Source organism: Sipha flava, unplaced genomic scaffold, assembly GCF_003268045.1.
Source record: "Sipha flava isolate LNK unplaced genomic scaffold, YSA_version1 220_pilon_pilon, whole genome shotgun sequence".
Lineage (NCBI taxonomy): Eukaryota > Metazoa > Arthropoda > Insecta > Hemiptera > Aphididae > Sipha > Sipha flava.
Window position 1 is genome coordinate 273300 of NW_020272849.1, and position 19721 is coordinate 293020.

At 28.4% G+C, this 19721-nt stretch overlaps 2 protein-coding genes across 2 annotated transcripts; one reads left to right on the forward strand and one right to left on the reverse strand.

Annotated features, from left to right (window-relative positions):
• Positions 1 to 978: 978 nt before the first annotated feature.
• On the reverse strand, positions 979 to 16883 carry LOC112683139 (RING finger protein 207-like). Its single transcript, XM_025554039.1, has 14 exons — positions 16375 to 16883; positions 7396 to 7544; positions 7218 to 7324; positions 6967 to 7128; positions 6722 to 6894; positions 5018 to 5209; positions 4687 to 4957; positions 4321 to 4581; positions 4093 to 4256; positions 3602 to 3879; positions 3424 to 3530; positions 3244 to 3337; positions 2660 to 2903; positions 979 to 2053 (listed from the first exon to the last, which is right to left on the reverse strand). The coding sequence occupies exons 1-14, from the start codon at positions 16602 to 16604 to the stop codon at positions 1735 to 1737; spliced, it is 2751 nt and encodes a 916-aa protein (XP_025409824.1). The 5' UTR covers positions 16605 to 16883; the 3' UTR covers positions 979 to 1734.
• Positions 16884 to 17043: 160 nt separating this feature from the next.
• On the forward strand, positions 17044 to 19330 carry LOC112683140 (retinal rod rhodopsin-sensitive cGMP 3',5'-cyclic phosphodiesterase subunit delta). Its single transcript, XM_025554040.1, has 5 exons — positions 17044 to 17312; positions 17410 to 17472; positions 17535 to 17670; positions 18016 to 18137; positions 18865 to 19330. The coding sequence occupies exons 1-5, from the start codon at positions 17272 to 17274 to the stop codon at positions 18944 to 18946; spliced, it is 444 nt and encodes a 147-aa protein (XP_025409825.1). The 5' UTR covers positions 17044 to 17271; the 3' UTR covers positions 18947 to 19330.
• The last annotated feature ends 391 nt before the right edge of the window (positions 19331 to 19721 follow it).

Below are 19721 nucleotides of genomic sequence, written 5' to 3' on the forward strand. Positions count from 1 at the left end.
ATAATAAATTTCGATAGTTTATGAAACTGTTATAATTTTTTGTAACCAGTTGTATAAAAATGATATAAAAGTCAATATGTTTTACCGTTATATTCTTTAAAGATACGTAGATATTTTGAATTGAAAAAGTACTTTTAAAATATTTTTGAAAATAAAACTGGATTAAAAATAATTATTTATAATACGGTGATAACCGTTATAAATCTTAAAATTTGGGTATAAAAAATAATGGTTTTTTTTTTTGTAATTATATTTTGTAAATCTGCCCATTATATTTTTGAAATATTTGAAAATAATTCGATATATATATATATATATTAATTTTCCACGAATAAATATTAGTTTTATGGATTACGTTTTTTTTTTCAGCAATATCTAACAAAATTTATTTTGAAAAACAAATGTGTAAACTAGAAAACAGTCTTTTTAAATTATAGGATGGCAAGGGAAAATTTAAAATTTATATTGATACAAGAATAATTCATAATATAACATCAACAAAACAAAAACATATAATAATATGTTTATCACTAAAAACATTGTCATCCTAAATAATATATAAAGTCACTGTGAGTTAACAACGTAAATAAATATATTTTAAATGTTTTATAAGCTATTAACAGAATATGATAAACAGAAGCATGCATTCTCACTCATTAAGGTTAATACGAGACAATTTCATTGAATATTATTTATAATAAATGTTATTATTAATAAGACTTTTATAATATTAGATTATATAGATTTACGAGTACATAGTACATTTGTATGGGCTATAGTCGGTAATAATATTTATAATTTTTGTCCTGAAATATTACATTTACATATATAACAAATTCGTTAAAAATTTTACTTGAAAATGAAAATTCAACATAGGAAAATTAAATAAAAGCAAAATCAACCTTATATTTTTATGGTGAGAGTACTAAAAATAGTAAAACATGTTTAAACGAATGGCATTGAAAATAATCAAAGGAGAATAGATATATTACATTACACTGATATACTATGAAATTATATACCGAAAAAGTAAAAATTCGATAGTATAAAAAACATATAATTTAATGTTAATTTTTTTTAGCCATCATAAATAATGTCAAAAAAGCGTAACTCAATTACGTTACATCAAAAACACTTAGAATTTAAATGAAAAATAAAATTACGCACGTGCGTTAAAAATTACTTGTTGCACACAATAAGATCTAAATATTTACAGTACACACTGACTATTATAACTAATGTGTAATGAAACATGTTTTGTGTCATTTACAAAACGATAGTATATCAAGATATACCGTACTAACTGTTAAAGTATTGCATACATTACTATGGTAAACGCACGAAAGAGACAACATTAAATGCAAATAATAATACTCTAGCGACAACTTAAACTACATAACATATTATCAACAAAAATTTAATTTGAAAAACATTTTCAATTTATACGAAAAAAGCAAAGCTAAGAATTTTGCATAAAAGTTTCGTTTAAAAGCACTTAATTTGTAAAATTTGAATTATTGACATTTCCTCTAAAAAAAAAAAATGAATAAAATTATAATTTAAAAATAGACGAAAGTTATATTTATAATAACAACAATTTCTTTCACAATTGAATACTGCTCCAAACTCATATTTTCTGACTTAATATTATTATCGAATAAAAATATTAACCACAAAAACATTTTACAACTATTGTCTAATTTGATTAATTTTTTTTATTGATTTTTTAATTATTTATAGATCTACTTTCTTCGATTTTTTGTCCAACGATCGAACTTTATGAAACTCTCTTACAAGTGAACTTACAGCTTCTTCATGTCCTTCAAAACTATCTGCTTTCCGTAACCCATCTTGAAAAGTGTTTAGATCGAATTGACTGCGAAAAGATTCTGGGTCGCGACAAAATTTACTAGGCTCCGGAGTGACTGATTTCTTCCTAGTTGGGAACGTTTCCCACGATCTTTGTTTGCGGACAGGACCTGTTTTTTTGGATCGGCAACGAACTGAATTTGATGTGCGTGTGCTTTTATCACCCTCGGGGGAAGTAGTACGCCTAAAAACAAAAGTTTAACATTAATTTAATGATTATCATTCAAATACTAGTAAATGATCTGTTAATGTTTATCAAGTTTTATATATTCAGACAGGACATTTTTGAACGATTCACCATAAGGAAAAATATTTTTTATCCCAATTATAAATTTTATGCTTGTCATACTTTTACAATGTGATAAACTGATATAACATATTAATTAATATTAATTTACAATATATTACATAAACTAATATTACTCATAAAGACGTCTTATAACAGAAATAAGAATAAAATATAAGTAATAAGACATGATAATAATACTATCTTCTTAATTCTTAGTTCTAGTTCTCTAACCTAAATATTAGTTTGTAATAGTTTCCTTCTCCCTACTCAGTATTAAATTAAACATGGTCAATTATTATTAATCACAGTTGTGCTATTATATGAATAAAGCACTTTAACTATTAAATATATACGTATATTTATAGATTATTATAACTTATAAAAAATGAGATACATTTAATTCACTATCTTGCTCTAATGTAATATTGTAATTCGCTTTATTGTAAAAAAATAATGATTCCCTATGACACAATTTAATATTTTATCACCATAATTTCTAACCTGAATGAAATAGGTTCTTGATGCATAGCACCATCTTCCGTATCTGAATGTGGATAACGTTTATATCTTCTCGGAGCAGCCACGGGTATGGGCATAGGATCTTCAGGTGGTAGTGGCATGGCCTTCTTGTGAAATTTTCCTCCTTGTTTACGGCAAACTTTTGGTTCGCAACTAATGGTTTCAACCTCTCCAATCATTCCTTCAATATACTCAAACGTTTGTTTAAGTTCCGATTTTTGGTTATCTTTGAAGTAAAAACAAGATTAATATACATTAATATAAATATTAACTGGATAAATAACGTTTGTATAATTAATTTTTTTATTATATAAATATTGTTGTTTAATAATTATATATATATAATTACATGAAATGCTTTCACAATAAAACAAGTAGGTATAATAAAATATAATCTTGTGAGTAAATGTAATACTAATATTTAAGCTAATAATTGTTGTTATAGAACAATACATATATTAACTTTTATTTAACTTTTTTTCATATATATATATAGTAGTGTTATAATATATGTAACACTACTTCAAATAAGACAAAACCAATTACGAAATATATATTTGTATTACCTTTATTGTCTTTTATAATCTCAAAGTTCATTTTTTTTTTCAGATGATCTTTTAAGTATTCTCTTAGTCTATCAGACATTTCAATATTTGAATCCTAAAAATGTTTTATCATCAATCGTATTTTTATATATAAAGCTAATAAATATGTTATCATTAAAGTTAATAGCAATTCACCCTTACATGTATATTAGAAGTTGATTGTGCAGCAAGATGTTGGACATCACGAATATCAATCATTTGATATAAAGAACATGCTCTTGTGTTTTTCACGCATTCTTCGTTGGCAACTATGGAACATATATTAAATAATATTAGTCATATTCATAGTACACACGATAAGTACAACTATTGAACCAACCACTTTTCGCTTTGGACCGAATGGGACAATCTTTTATACGGCCTTCGGATTTGCTTCTTTCTCTAAACTCTTGAAACGTTTTATCACGTGTACACACTTTATCCACCTTATGGGATAATACATTTTTTGTAGATTGTGTCTTATGAAAGTATAATATTTGTTGATCTTTTTCTCTTACTGGAGTCTCTAGTGTATTATCTTTTACATATACATTGTCGGATAAAGGTGATGAACTGCTCATGCAGTGTGATTCTATTTTATGGCACCCCATTGGAAATCTAATAAGAAAAATTAAACCAAACTGATCAGCAATTGAATAAAATCAATACAGTGTTATAAAAACATGTGGTTACATATTTATACCATAAGAATGTATTTATTATATCATATTTAATAACAATGTTACTGCCGAATGAATTGTCAACTTTTATATTTTTTAGTTTCTTATTTCATTAATCCATATAATATTAAGATAATAAAATAAACTATACCTTTGAGATTGTTGCAATGAACTTAGTCGATCTAATAAGCTTTTTAAATCAGCCATGTCGTTATTATTTGGCTTAGATGTTAAGCGTTTGACATAAGGATCTAATTGCTGAGCTAATGTCGCCAATTGTTTTACTTCACTTTGTAAATTTGTAATATCAGTCATCTAAATATTACATAAATTGATTATTTACACATTGTTAAATTATAAAATAAATAGTCAAAGTTACTTGTGACTGGAATATATCTTGTTCAACATGAATTCTATACAACTGTTCTTGCCAAATGGTCTGAAAGACTGATCTCAATCTTTCCAGTTCTACTCGGTTTCTTTCTAGAGTGTCATTCAAACGCAGACAATCCCTGATGATATTTTGATGTCGCAAGATCAACGGAGGTACAGCAGGAGATTTAGTACCTTGAAGAGCTCTCACTTCCCTCTGTAGTTCATTTAAACGGTCTTTAACACATCCCAGTTGAGTTCCCAGTTCCTATTCAAATGTATGTAATTTAATGTAATTTAAATTAATCTACATATTATTATACAGTATACATTATGTGTACAATACAACCATATCAACCATTTGTAAACTTACTTTGATTTGAGAATCAAAACTTCGACAATGATTGGAAAAAGGTCCTTCACCTTCTAAAGCTTTGGCTTTTAGAGCAGAATGCTGTCTTTTGCTAGGTAATGAAGAATGTGATAAGTTTAAATTTTCTTTTGATTTAGCTGCTAGACTGCTAATATTTTTCGATGATTCATATATACACGAGTCATTTAATTCTGATTTACCGAACCAAGGTTCCAAACATTGAGCAAACTCCGAACGGTAGTTCGTTTTTATCGTACTCGTTAATAAAGGCCTGTAAATAAATACACTTAATTAAAATAAAATACAAATGAAAATTGTAAGATCAAATTACTTTGTTGGCTGAGGAATTTTGACAATAGTGTTTAATCGATCAATCATTAGAGATACAATCTCAAGAAAATGATATTTATTTGAAGTTGATACAAAATTTCTACAAAGAAGAATGTGATGTTGCAAAATTGGAAGCACTGCACTTAAAGTCAAAAGCTGATTGCGAAAAGCTCTTTCTTTTATTTCATATTGTCTGCAAAAAATAAAAATAAAAATATTGTAAATTAATGAAAAATATAATGTCTATAGCATGAATCTACGACAGTTAACAACGTGCATAAATTTATTACATAATACCATACACAATGAATAAGAGATACTTTGTTATTTAAAAAATGTAAAGATAATACAATTTTTTTGAAAAATAATCCCTAATATTATTCTCAAACAATAAATAGTGGGTAACAAAACAATATAATATATTATAGATCATAACAATATAATATATTATGATCTATAACTTACTAATACATAATTATTAAAATTATTTAATTTAATTTTGTGAACTTCTTTTATTAATAATTTTAACATGAACAATTAATTAAATAACAATTTTTTTTTTATGATATAAATTGGTAAAAATCAAATAATTTGAAGTTCATTTAGTTCATTTAATTTATTACAAAATAAGAACAATATATAATATGAAAATTAAAAACCGTAAATTATGTAGCTATGTTTTTGAATACCTATAAGTTAATAATATATGAGTAACAATTGAAGATAAATATTTTTCTATATAATTTTGCACGAAATCTTAAAATTTTAAAGCTATAATTCAAAGTTGGCATCATTACTACAAAAAAAAAAAAAATTATATTATGAATCTATCTCGTATGTAGTTAAACCATTCTATACCAGTACAGACTAATGAATACAAGTGTATACCGGGAAGTAAATCGAAAGAAGCCTTTAATTTTTTATAATATAAATTAAAAAAAAAAAAAAATAAATATTTGACAGTAACAGCGGGTATCATCTCAACGGGATACCAGAAACTTTTATGTTTATTTTTAATAAGAAAAAATAACGTAAGAAATTATTATTATATAACGAAAACATTTTTATATTAATACAAATTAAATCATATACAGAATTATACTTTACATTACTAGCAGTTAAAATTACATAATTGAATAATAATTATAGTTTAATAAAAAAAAAATTAAATGAACAATTGATTAAGTAATACTTAAAAATGTATAAAATTATAAAAAAAAATCTAAGTGAACACAAGTGAAAGACATACTAGTGTAGAAAAGCATAGAAAATTACTGAAATTTAATAATTTAATTTATCATTATAATTAATATAACCACTTTATGTATTTCCATCAAATTATAGTTAGACAAACATCAATCTTGTTAAATATTAAATGAGGTAATAATTATCAAAATTATAAGGGCTAATCACCTCTCCAAGTGCTCTCGCACAAAAGCACATCTATGCTCTTTGACGTCAAGATCAATCACTATCAACTCAAATATTTTGATAAATTAAACACCTATTTTAGGAAAAATCTAATGTTTATAATAAAAAATAATAATATCTATAATGAAATAAATAAGAAAATGTTTTATACAGTAAATTAAAAAATTATATATGTATTTCTATCGATTCTATTTTTAACTTGAAAAATCTTATGTAAATTATCCGGAAACCGATACACCGTGTATTATAGTGAATAAATAAAATTGAAAATTACCGTTGGACTTCTAAATGCATGTCAGTTTGAATTTTGTTTATAGCGTCATGGAGTGCTTGCACAAAATTGTGTATCGTCAATTTCTCCGTGTCGGTATTTTGTCGCAACTCCTCCAGTAGTGTGTGGCAAGCAACCACGCCTTCTCGTATTGTACTCTGCATATCGTATACAGACTGAAACAAGAATATGTTTAACACGTTGGTATTTCAAACTATCAATAAAAATAATGCAGTCCAAACACTTACTATAAGTGCTCTATCTAATTTTTTCAAGTTTTGATTATAAGCTACATCTATATCTATGCATGCCTTGCGACTGTCGGGAGGCTTTTCACGTACACAACTGGTACAAATCACATGTTTTTGAGTATTTGAATAATAACTGATCTTTTCGTCGTGCTTTGAACACTACGAAAACATATACTTTATATCGTTTATATTTACACACATGTTATAGCGTCGTCTACATATTATCGTAATCGAAGTTGTTTGCTTACTATTTCGGTTTTGTCTGCCAAACGTTTGGACATTTGAACAATGTCGTGCGAAGAAAACATTTTAGCGCGATGGGTGTTTTCACGGCACGATTTGCATAAGGCTTGACCTAAGCCGTTAGTATAATATGTATGAAAATCTGTTGTTTTTTTTAATTTAAATTTTTAAAAATACACTTACCACAAGTAGAACAGAAGTACATCGAGGACGTATCGCGCTTGTCACAGTTGGCGCAAGGAGGGTTCTCGACGTTTACTACTTCGATTAGTTTGCACATCAAATAATCAGGAGGTGGGAGCTGAACGCCTTCTTTCAGCGTGGTATGTGTTCTAGATCACAAATAAACAATTTATAAATGTATCGTTTCAGTTTTAATAGCATTCCATTAGGTAAGGATTGAATTACATTAAAAACAAAAACAAAATTGAAATTGACATATCGATATAAATATGTAGTGAGCCATGGAACACCTATTTAAACTTTTAAGAAAACAATAAGGAATTCTAAAATTAATGCATAAATAAGGAACTCCTTACATTTGATAATTATGCCAGCATAACTGTGGAAAAAACCGACGCGTTATTTAAATCAACCAGTGCACCAGAAGTTACCTGTATTCTGATCTTGATTGTTCATAAGCAGAATATATTAAGCGTTTTGCTACATTAAGGTTTGCGAGTGTTGCCTAACTGCACACCCTGCATCGCCCCCACGAACTAATAAAATTGACTTAATTTCCATCATACAACATAAAATAGTCTGCTATTACTTGTTATCATAAGCTAGTAATATATTGATTCGACGGTCGTTTTTTATAATATATTCTGTAGTCTAACGACAGACGTGTACCGACTCGACTACTCTTTCTGAATTAAGAAATGTATTTAGCAACCGACCTGTGGGCATTGGCGTGGTTATTCTATGCAAATGACATTAAAACACTTCAACTGTCTCTAACGAGAGCGCAGTATCACTCTACTCTTGATCGTCAAGATGCACAATTATCTAAGAATGTATTGTTTCCTTACAGGGTAGTAGTGGGCTAATACATGATTATAGACTCAGCAGGCTAGGCAACTGCTTGCGATCAGGTTAAAAGTATAGTTGACACCTCGGTGCGGGGGCTAGGATATATGGGAATCACATGATCACCGACGTCGAAAGCTGGTTGCCACCGGGTATGACTTATAACAAAATGAGTTGATAAACCAAGGATTTCATTGAACATTTAAATTATATCGCTGTTTTTTTTTTTTTTTTTGAAACTGTACCATATTATATTTCTCGATAAGAGATTTAAACGAATTAAAGCAAAATGTGTATTGACTTTTATTTATTTTTATACTTATGTATTAAATTATTATGTTTATAATGTTTATTTTTTATTATGTTCGTGCTTTCAAGTATTTAATAAAAATTAAATAATTAACAATAATTATAACATCGTAATACACGAATAACATGGCGAAAAAGTATTAAAGTTCTTATCTAACTTTCAATGTCTTAAAACATTTTTCTACGCTAGGATATAAAAATAGAAACTATTAAATCTGATGGCACATTTTAAGCACTGCATACGATTTCAGTGAAACATAAAATAAATATACTTCAACCTTTCACTTTTTAAGAAATTGCCTTGGCGATAATTTTTAAAAATCCACATAATTATTTAAATTTATAAATGTTACAGGTTTTTAGCTTTTTTAAATTAAATTTATTTTGTTTATAATAGTTTTATTCATATATAAAGTAAATTTGAATTATACAACAATACAAAATTAACAAACAATTATAAAAACCAGTTAGACTAAAGAACAACAACTGATATAACCATAATGACAAAATAAAAAAACCATTACAAATTACTTAATTATTTTAAAAAATGTCTACTCTGTAAATCCAAATGAATATTTGTAAAAGCTAATACATGGATTTAAATAAAAAATTTAAATATCGAATCAGGGACTGTAACCGGACCAAAAATAACCGGTTATAGAACCGGGAACCTTGTGTTAATTGTAAACCGAAATCATTTTTTTCAAATGTTAAAAAACCTAACCAAAACCAGAACCTAATTTTTAAAGTTTGATTTCTTTCGGTTTATTTCGGTTATAATTTTTTATTTGTATTATTTGTTTAACGTTTACAGTATTATTTATTATTTAATTTATATTTTTCAAGAATACATGTATTATAAACATACATGATACATTACCAGGGCCGTATTTAGGAATTTAACACCAAGGGGCAACAATAAAAAACGCTTCATTATACCAAATACAAATTTCTACGAGTTGAAAAAGATCTTTCAGAAGAACAATTCGTTGCTGGTGTACACAAAAATATTCTAAATGCAATGTCAACATAAGAATAGATGGTTTGTAGATCTTTAGATTTATCGACAGTACTTGACTGTTAACGATTATGTGTGTGTGTCGTAACGCTGTGATTGGCGATATATATGTTTTTTTTGAGATACACTTTTTACAGGCCCTATTATTTGTACAATTTCGGACTGCACACTTGATTTTACTGTTTTAAATGAAAATTTAGTCTTGCTACTGTCTTAGAAAAAGGAATATATTACATACATACACACACACACACACACACACACACACACACACACATACATACACACACACACACACACACACACACACACATATATATATATGCATTAAATTTAAAAAAATTTAATAACACTCATATTTTCTAGTAGTTAGCTTATTATTTAATTTTTGTTTGGTAGACCGTGGTGCACACACGATAAAACCATAGTGCATACTTGTACATTCGTGGTGCACATAAAAATAGAGCCTGACTTTTTATTTTGTAAAGAAGTTTCACTTCAAAAATATTAGATCATTAATATTGAAAATGTAAAAAATTAGCCGCCCTCTCATATTCAGTCACCCAGGGCAACAGCACCCTGTAGCTCCCTTCCCCTAAATACGGCCCTGTACATAAAATAGATTTATAACACGGATATGTTTTTTAGATGAGTATTAAGAATTGTGAGAACAGAAAAGCATTTTTTTTTTTTTCAACCCGAAGGTCGGTTTACAACTACAATTCTCCATTCTAACCGATTCCTCGCCTTTTCTTTGAGTTCCTTGAAGGTTTTGACTTTTGCATCGATTTGAATTTGTCCTATATACGAGTTCCGCGGGCGTCCTGCAGTTTTCTTTCCTTCTATCATACCCTCCAATATAATATTATGCAATTCTTCCTGGTGTCTCAGGGCATGTCCAACCATTTTAAAAAAGCATTTAGAAAAGCATTATCCTTCTTTAATTACATTGGTAACTAAAATAATACAAATCAAAGTTTTAACCCGAAAACACATCCATGATTTAATGTTATACATAATTATATGTTACCATAGTTGTTTAAAATTTGGTCCATTTTTGTTGAAAATATACAAATAAAAAAACTTTTATCATAATATAACTTTTATCAATATAAATTATATAATTATATAATAATAATTATATTATATAATAACTATATAAATTATATAATTGGGTTTGGTAATTTTCAATTTAGTCAGTTGGTACTGCTTTTTCAAATTTCGGACCTTATCAATTCTCAGGTCCATATAATATTTCGGACAAGTGCCAATCACTGATACAACTGTTTGTTATTGACATTAATAATCACAATCAATGGAATTGCAGATCAATTTCTAAATCAAGTTTAACCCGCCGATATCGGTGGTTTAACAATCTGTAGTTTAACTTCGGTTTAAACCATTGATAATCGATTTTAATACGGTCTTTTAAATTTAAACCAGGTGTAAACTTCGATAAGATTTTAAACTACTATTGTAAAATAGGCCTTTAATGTTATTATATTATTCACATAATAATACTCTACCTACTCTTGTTGAATTTTTCGTATTCTGCTGGCAACTGCGGGTGATAACGATCATCGTTTATGCCGCGTATTTTCACGTTTATTAAATATAGTACATTTTGAATTTTTGTATTAATTATTAAATTATTGTATTATTTAATATTAAAATAATTATGGCTCGCCATACGCAGAATTCTGTGTATGGTTATTTCACGTATGACGAAATATTGAAAAAGTCAAAGTGCAAAAGTTGTGGATCAACATTGACTAAAAGCATCCATTAAATTATAAATTATAACATTTATATTTTATACACAATACTTAGAATAGTGGTGTAAATTAACCTGTGGATTTATAGCACTACATTACCAGTACCTAAATTCTAATTTTTTAAGTTTAAAACGTTTATCTGTAGGCACCTACTTATAATTTCTAATTCCAAAACTTTAGTAAGAATTTGAATATTAGGTACAAAATTGTAAATTGTTGTTACGTACTATATAAAAATGAAATTGTTAGATGTAGAAATACCTGCCACTGTGGGCCAAAGAAAAGCAAGCCATACTACAGATCTAACATCTTCAAAACGGAAAAAATAAATAAAATTTAGTTGTTATGTTATATAAGTCTCAACCTAAATCATAACACTCTCAAAGTTGGAAATTATAATACATGTACAATGATATAATGTACTTAATACTTAATATATATAGTAGGTATTAATGAAAGAAAAATAGAAATTAGTTTTAAAATTAGGTTACAAAGGATAACATAAAGACGTATACACATAAAGTAGGTTATACGGTTAAAATCACTTTAAATTCTAATTTAAAAATATTATTTGATAACCGGTATTAACCATAACTGTAATTTCAGTTTCATATTTTTATGATTTATGATTTAAACCGAAACCTTGGGAATTTTTTTTCTGAAACCTAACCAAAACCGAAACCCGAAAAAACATAAAGGTTACAATCCCTGTATCGAATATTATGAATTCAGTTGTTTAGTCATTTTTAATAAGGAAACTTAAATGAAATTCAATACTGAATTTTAATTACCCAATTTGTTTCATGTCTAAATTATTCACTTTTTGCATTCAGGTAATTAATTTTTATTTATTTTAAAATGATTGTGATAATTTTTTTTGTTTTTTGTTTTTATTATTATTTTCCACTTAAAATACTTGTGTTTAGTAACTGAAATGTAGAGATGATTTTGAAGTACGTATACTTGTACAGAATCCTTGAAAAATCCATAGAGAGATAAGTACTTACTGTGCTGTATCATCGACATAAGTAGTTATGGTTTTCCACTTCGATATATAAGCAACCAAAACCAAGTACTTTGGAACAAAATTAAGTTATATTTTATTGAAGTTATAGAAATTAAAATTGTTATAAGTTCACCATATTGTGTAAATGATAAAATATATACTAATAGTAATTTTAATTTTATAAGACTTATACTCTTGATCACATTTTTACCTCAGGAAATATATACTATGTACATACATAATATCCCATAATATATAATATTTATAGTCACGTATATAAAGATGAGTAGTGTTACGTTTTATTAGTAGTTTTTTTTTATCCAAGTCGTCTCGTATATAAAATATACATAATATATAAAAAAAAAAATGAACTATAACATCAAAGAATTGATGAAATGTATTTATAATAATAATTTTTAGATGGTTAACAGAAAATTTTACACGAAAAGAGAATAAATGTATCAACAAAATTATTTTGAAAATAATTCATTCAAAAACAATGAAAATAAAGGCAAAGAAGAGGTATTTCATAAAGAAGTATAAAAATATACAAATACCCATTAATTAAGATAAAAATCTATATCAATTTGCTATTGATCAACAAGTTAATAATCTTCTTAAAACAGTTTCTTCAATTAAACAATAAACAAAAGGAAAAATAACAGCAATAGTGACAAAATAAAAAACAATTAATGATTTCTGGAAAAGCTAAATGTTTAAGTTTAACTACCTTCATATGTATTATGTAATTATAAAATAAGTCTATAGTTAATTAAAAATTAAATAATAAAAATTATAAATATTTCAAACTTATTTTATAATATTAAAAATACAATTTAGAATCGACTTGATAATTTAGAACATCTGTTTTATTCGATAAAGTAAAACATTGCTTGGAGTTGAATTTTCGGTTAGTTTCATGCTATTCTGGATTAGAAAGTTTTAACTATATTATACAGTATTTTAAAAACATATTCTAATTGTACATTAATGTTTATGCTATGTGGCATCAAATCTTATAAATATATAGAAGATTTGTATATACATAACTGCAGTAGCAAATGTTTATTTTAGTAAGAACATAATTTAAAAAGTTTGCTGGTCACTACTCACTGCTCAAGGGTTAAATTAAAAATATTTTTAACATAGAAAAAAGTTTTTTCTCAATAACTAAGCAATAATATTAAAAGAAGTACGAGATATTATTCGATATTTTTATTTTTTATATTTATTTTTCGTAAGAATCTTAAGCAACAAAATGTTTTAAAGATTAAAAAGTTGAAATAAAAAATTTAAATTAATGAAGTAGATATTTTGAATGATTTTGAAAAATGAAACTTGTGTAACACATTTTGAAATATATACATATATACATAAATATATACATCTTGCAAGTTGTAATAATCCATTTCTATTGATATTAAAACAATGGGTAACCTCTAGGATCAAGTCTAAGTTTCACCCTTTTTACAATATCTACAAGCGATTTACATAGTATATTACCAGCTCCCCTAAAAACCATTATGTTTGCGGACGACACCGGCATATACTGCAGAGGAAGAAATATAAACACGTCAAAAACCCTAATGGAAAACGCTTTCAAAGTAATTAACAAATGGGAAAAATCTACGGGGTTCAAATTTGGTCCAGCCAAATTCAAGTGTACCTACCATTCTCACGCAAAAAATTTAAACCTTCCACGTTTGTAAATACGAAAAAATAACATCCTAATATATCCTAGAAATTACCTAAAAATCTTAGGATTATATTTAAACAATCAACTGAATTGATCTAAATTTATTGTTATAAAATTGAAATTTGTTTCTAAAGCTACCTAAAATATACTCTATTTGTCTATACATATGGCTATGTGCCCCCTTCCACCGTTAAACATTTCTGGATCCGACCCTGACTGTAATGAAGTTGAAGCATATGCATCACACATATGGTGCATTGATGGCAAATATTATGGGTGTAAGGGTTGATTGAAAAATACAATAGTAAACCAACTTGATCATAAGTTTTTCTAGTAAGACAAATATTATTATGTAGCATGTACAACATTACCATTGCCAAGCCCTAGAGTGATATAACTTGGAAGAAATTCTGTGGCGGAAGCGAGGAAAATTTTTTTTAAGCCAAAAAGTACGACAATATATTTATTATTCGGAACTAAAAAAAAAAAATGTTCTCGTTCGATACTATCGTGTATCGAACTGTAATTTTTTAGATAATAATAATATTAATTATCATTTAATATGTGCAATATGCGTCCACGAACATACATACTGGTGAAATGGAAATTAAATGTAGAATTAAGACATTCCATTTAGACCGAAGCCACCGAATGATTATTTCTGCTATTAGATATTTTTTTTCGCTCAACTATAATTTAACTTCAGTATCTATATCTCGTGAATTAAGCCAATAAATATGTTTTAATTTTACAATTAATTTAACATATTACTATTATTTACTACTGGGCAGAAGCTTTACACTGAAGTTCAATCGAAGTTTAACATATCATTATTTACACCTAATACTTTTGAAAAATATTCATTAGTTTTAACAAAAACAATACACTATCAAATTATCTATTACTTCTTACTCTTTAATGTTAGTTCATAAACGTAAACAGAATTACTATTTCTTGACTGTGGTCACTAATCAGTGTCGAATTTAAGTCTCAAAAACCTACCCTAAGCTAGGCAACTACTCAGGCCTCTTTAGAAAATAAAATTGAACAATAAAATACATTGTACGATTGTCAGTGCTGGCCCAAAGGTTTTCGGGGCCCAGTACAGAATTTTGCGGGGCCCCATACAAATATATTAATTTATTAATTGTTTATATAAATCTGTTTTTTCGTATTATATAACTAAATATATACTATAACTGTATTTCGAACTGTCGTCGACGATAAACAAGCGCATGCGTGTATAATACTTCAAAGCTATGCGTAATTAGTACCATCTTAATTTTCATCGATAACAACCCATTTACTGAGAAGACCACACGACTACGAGGGCGGCGATTAGCGTACTGGGACTATATTATTTTTATTTACAAATAAAGTAATAATCGTAATATATAATTTATGGGACCCCAAGGACGTATTTAGATATTTTTTTTTTTTTTTGGAGGGGGGCTGTGGTATTTTCTCTAACTGAAATTCTCCAAATCAAGCCTATTAAAAACAAAAGTTGGAAAATTATTATACAAAATTTACCTATAATAGCGAAAACAAGTAAAAATTATACGACGTAAACCTATCACCGTGATAGTGTTATCGTTCGTCGCCGTCATTTCTCAGAAATCTTTTAGCTCATAGGGATTCGTATAAAAATTGTACGGTGATTGAGACGCCACAACGCGTGTATATCAGTAAATCAATTCTAGGTAAAAGAAATCGAAATTACGATAATGCAGTACTGTACGTCAAAATTAAGCACAATGTACCGATCTCAATGGTATAATCGTTACGATCAAAATCGTCAGGCCCTTAACATGAATAACTTGTTCGTTGTTACTAATAATTCTTTATAAAATTATATTGAACTTTTACGATTTACATCTGATAGGACATAATAAGCAGATTTAATTAACAATTCCTGGATTTCGGGGAGGGGGACCCCTTAGCCCCTCCATAAATATACTCCTGTGGGGCCCCATACAAGCGCGAGGCCCGGTGCGGTCGCACTGCTTGCCCCCCCCCCTTAGGGCCGACACTGACGATTGTATAGAAATTTCCATTTAACCTAGGGTTCCGATGAGTATCCAATAATGAAAGGTGCAAATTACGGATACGTTTTCGGTTATCATCTTAAAATACGTTTTGTCCTTGAATCACACTGTTGATCGAAATTTGCTACTAAAACACTTTTTTCGACATGGGGTCGCAATGCAAGTGCATTATCTGATGCCATTAATGAAAACTCTGAACCGGAGCTTGAGGCCAGCTCGCTGACCAGCGGTAAATCCGGCAACAGCGTACCGGAAGTACTTCGCGGCGATAACCTGCTTACCCGCACAGTGGACAGATGACCCTGCCGTCCTGGCTCTTGACGCGCACGCATTTCGCGCAGAACGTGTGGAAGCACAGCAGGATGCACGGGTCGGTATAGTAGTCGTCGCACAGGAAGCACAGCAAAGGGTTGCGACTGGAGGCGGTGGAGGCGGACGTACCGTCGCCGGCCGTCGCGGTCGTCGAATCCGCCTCCGGCGTTCCCTGTACATTATTGCAGTTGGACGTCATGCCGTGACGTCGTATTCCTTCCGGCGTAGGTGAACCGTCGAGCGGTGGAGCGTTTCGTTAGTAGGGATACTTGTCGCCAAGACAGGCGCGGACGAAATGACAACAACGGGAGATCGCGCGGGCAGTGCGCTTTTGCGCGTACCGAGACCCCGGTCGGCGACGGTCGACGATGGGCGACGGTCGCCGAGGACCTCGGGACCGAAACAAGCTCCCCCGACAGCATCTTGTATATCGACCCCCTGGAATTATCGGGTGGTGCGAAAAGCGCGCGCACCCGGCTCCGACGGCCTTGGAAGAGAAACGTGATCGCCGACGCCGCCGCCATGGAGAAGATTGCTTTTTGTGAGGTATCGAGTGCGCGCACACCCGCGTTTATCACGGATCGCGTTATTCTCTTTTATCAACGCAGAACAATAACAAAATAAATCGATAATCATAACGAACTACTGTTATAGCTGCTATACCTGGCTGCGGTCATCATTAGATGAACAATAAATAATAATATTAGCGATCGGCTCACTCGTTCGGATAGTAATCGTATTCACAACATACGTCCACAATACGTGTACTCCCATCGGTTATACAAATATATTATCAGTTGGTTCGCTGGTTTTAGCCGTCGTCCACAGTCATACAACAACATTACATTGCCGTATTTCTGTTAAATATGGGACCGAAACCCGAGGACATTTTGAGTGGATTCCAAGTGTAAGTCCACTTCACCGAAGACGATCAATCTACATTTATACTTTGCATAAGTGATGTTATACTCCGTAGTATTTATTAACATATTTTTATTTTTTAGAAATTGGATGAATTTAAGAGACGCTGATACAGGAGTTGTGTTGTGGCAAGGCAATGAGGATCTGTAAGAACAATTTTAATAAATATTGTATTGAGAATTTATTCTCAATTTTACTATTATTCTAGTTCATTACCTGATAAAGAACATGAAGCTAGAGTGCCAAAAAAAATATTGAAATGCAGAGCTGTATCCAGGGAAATTAACTTTTCGTCTGTAGAACCCATGGAAAAACTTAGGTTACAGCAAAAAGTATTATTTAAAGTAAGTGGTATATAAATTAGATAAATATTCATACTATAGGTGCAACTCAAACACAGGTATTGGGGATGTTGAAAATAAAATTGATGGTATTTTATTGTATTATAGATTGAATTAAAAAACACCAGAGGTTCTAAAGATACTCTTGCAATGTATGGTTTCATACTATGAAACTTAAATTATGTAGTTGATAATATATTATTTTGTATTACTCAATTTATATAACTTTGTTTTCAATAAACATAAGTGATTACATTGATGATAGTTCTTGAAAAGTTTTATGTGGCCTATTCATTGATTGTACTTTGGGAAAATGAAATTTAAACTAGTGTATTTTAAACATTTTAGGGTCGCTGTCTGGAAGAATGGTATTTTGAATTTGGATTTGTTATCCCTAACTCGACAAACACTTGGCAATCACTTATTGAAGCTGCACCAGAATCTCAAATGATGCCTGCTAATGTTTTAAAGTAAATATCAACATTTGATTCATATATGTTTATAAATAATCTAAATTTACATACATTATTATTTGAGTTTTGATGTTTTTATTTACAATAAAATATAAATAAACTATAATTTTCAGATCAATTAAAGATAAATTGTGTCTAGATAATAGAGAATAAGTACAACAATAATATTTTGAGAATAATAAAAAAAACTGTCTACAATATTCAAGAGTTAATATATTGACATTTGTTCTTCAAATAGGGTTTCTTGAAACTTAAAATATAAAATTAACTTCAAGCTAATATATTAACTAATATAAGTATAGGTGATATATTATTTTAAATGGTATTTATTTGGACTTCATTTTTTGATAACATAATTTTCTTCAAAATATTTTTAGTATTATATATGAATAAGTAAATATAAAAAATAATATAAAAAAAAATAAATATAATAAATAATAATAATAATAATATATTAAATATAATTAGAAAATGTGTTAAAACCTAAAAGTATTATGTTAAGCTCTTCCTATATGATGATTTTTTTCGTTTTGAATGTCAATTTATTTGAATTATAATAGCTTATATACATGACATAAGCGATGGAAAAATTCTTTAAATCCTTATAGTCTCATTTACTCAGTCACCGTCCAAATATTAATTATACTATTAAATAATCATAAAATGCAAAACTGATTGTTTGATATTTTAAATATTGTAATGAGTGTATATTTTTTTTTTTCAGTGGTAATATTGTGATAGAAACAAATTTCTATGATGATGATCTACTTATTTCGTCATCCAAAGTCCGGTTGTACTATGTATAAATACTAACACATTTGACTTAATACACTACTCAAATGTAGATAGTTTTTGCTTGCTATACATAACTGTGAACACAGAACACAAGTTCTCCAGCTGTGATTATTTAGTTTTTTAATTTAATTTTATATGTAATTTGTTTTTTTAAATTGTTACAAGTGTGAAACTTGTCAATACGCTTTAAACATTCTAAATTTAAAAAATTATGGCCATTGGGTGGCTACACTTGCATTTAATTGTTTATCTTTAATTATACAATGTACACACTAATATTGTTAAATATTGAACTCACTTATTATACAAATTATTATATAATAAATCAACTGTTGATTTATTAAATTATATCACACATGATTAGAATATTCCTTTAATTCTATATTAAATTTTTACTAGAGTGCTAGTCAATAGAATATTATTGTCTGGTACATTATATAATATAATTATATTAATGTATTGTACTTATTAATTATTTTTATTCTGAACAACTATTATGTTTACATTTTTAATAAAAATTTCCAATTAATTTAATTTTTAGTTCCTATTAATTTTGATTGTATATGTATTGTTGTACATTAATAATTGTGTATGTACCATTTTATAACTTATCTTTTTATTTTATAATTTGAAATTGGTTTTTAACATTTGGTTTTCCTACAGATAATATAATACTAAATATGTAATAGTGTTTATGTATTATTCAGTAACAATTAGATTTATACAGCATTTTTAGTTTTACAGAATGTTTAAACACATGCACAGAGTAAAAAATATACATACATT

What these genes read in the sequence shown, in the direction of transcription:
- LOC112683139 (XM_025554039.1), bottom strand. Translation starts at nt 16,604, where the DNA reads ATGACGTCCAACTGCAATAATGTACAGGGAACGCCGGAGGCGGATTCG. An exon ending in AAAATTCCTCAGCCAACAAA is followed by an intron (nt 4,958 to 5,017) that starts GTAATTTGATCT and finishes ATTTATTTACAG; the next exon opens with GCCTTTATTAACGAGTACGA. An exon ending in AATCAACTTCTAATATACAT is followed by an intron (nt 3,338 to 3,423) that starts GTAAGGGTGAAT and finishes AAACATTTTTAG; the next exon opens with GATTCAAATATTGAAATGTC.
- LOC112683140 (XM_025554040.1), top strand. Translation starts at nt 17,272, where the DNA reads ATGGGACCGAAACCCGAGGACATTTTGAGTGGATTCCAAGT. An exon ending in ATTTTGAGTGGATTCCAAGT is followed by an intron (nt 17,313 to 17,409) that starts GTAAGTCCACTT and finishes TTTATTTTTTAG; the next exon opens with AAATTGGATGAATTTAAGAG. An exon ending in ATGCCTGCTAATGTTTTAAA is followed by an intron (nt 18,138 to 18,864) that starts GTAAATATCAAC and finishes TTTTTTTTTCAG; the next exon opens with TGGTAATATTGTGATAGAAA.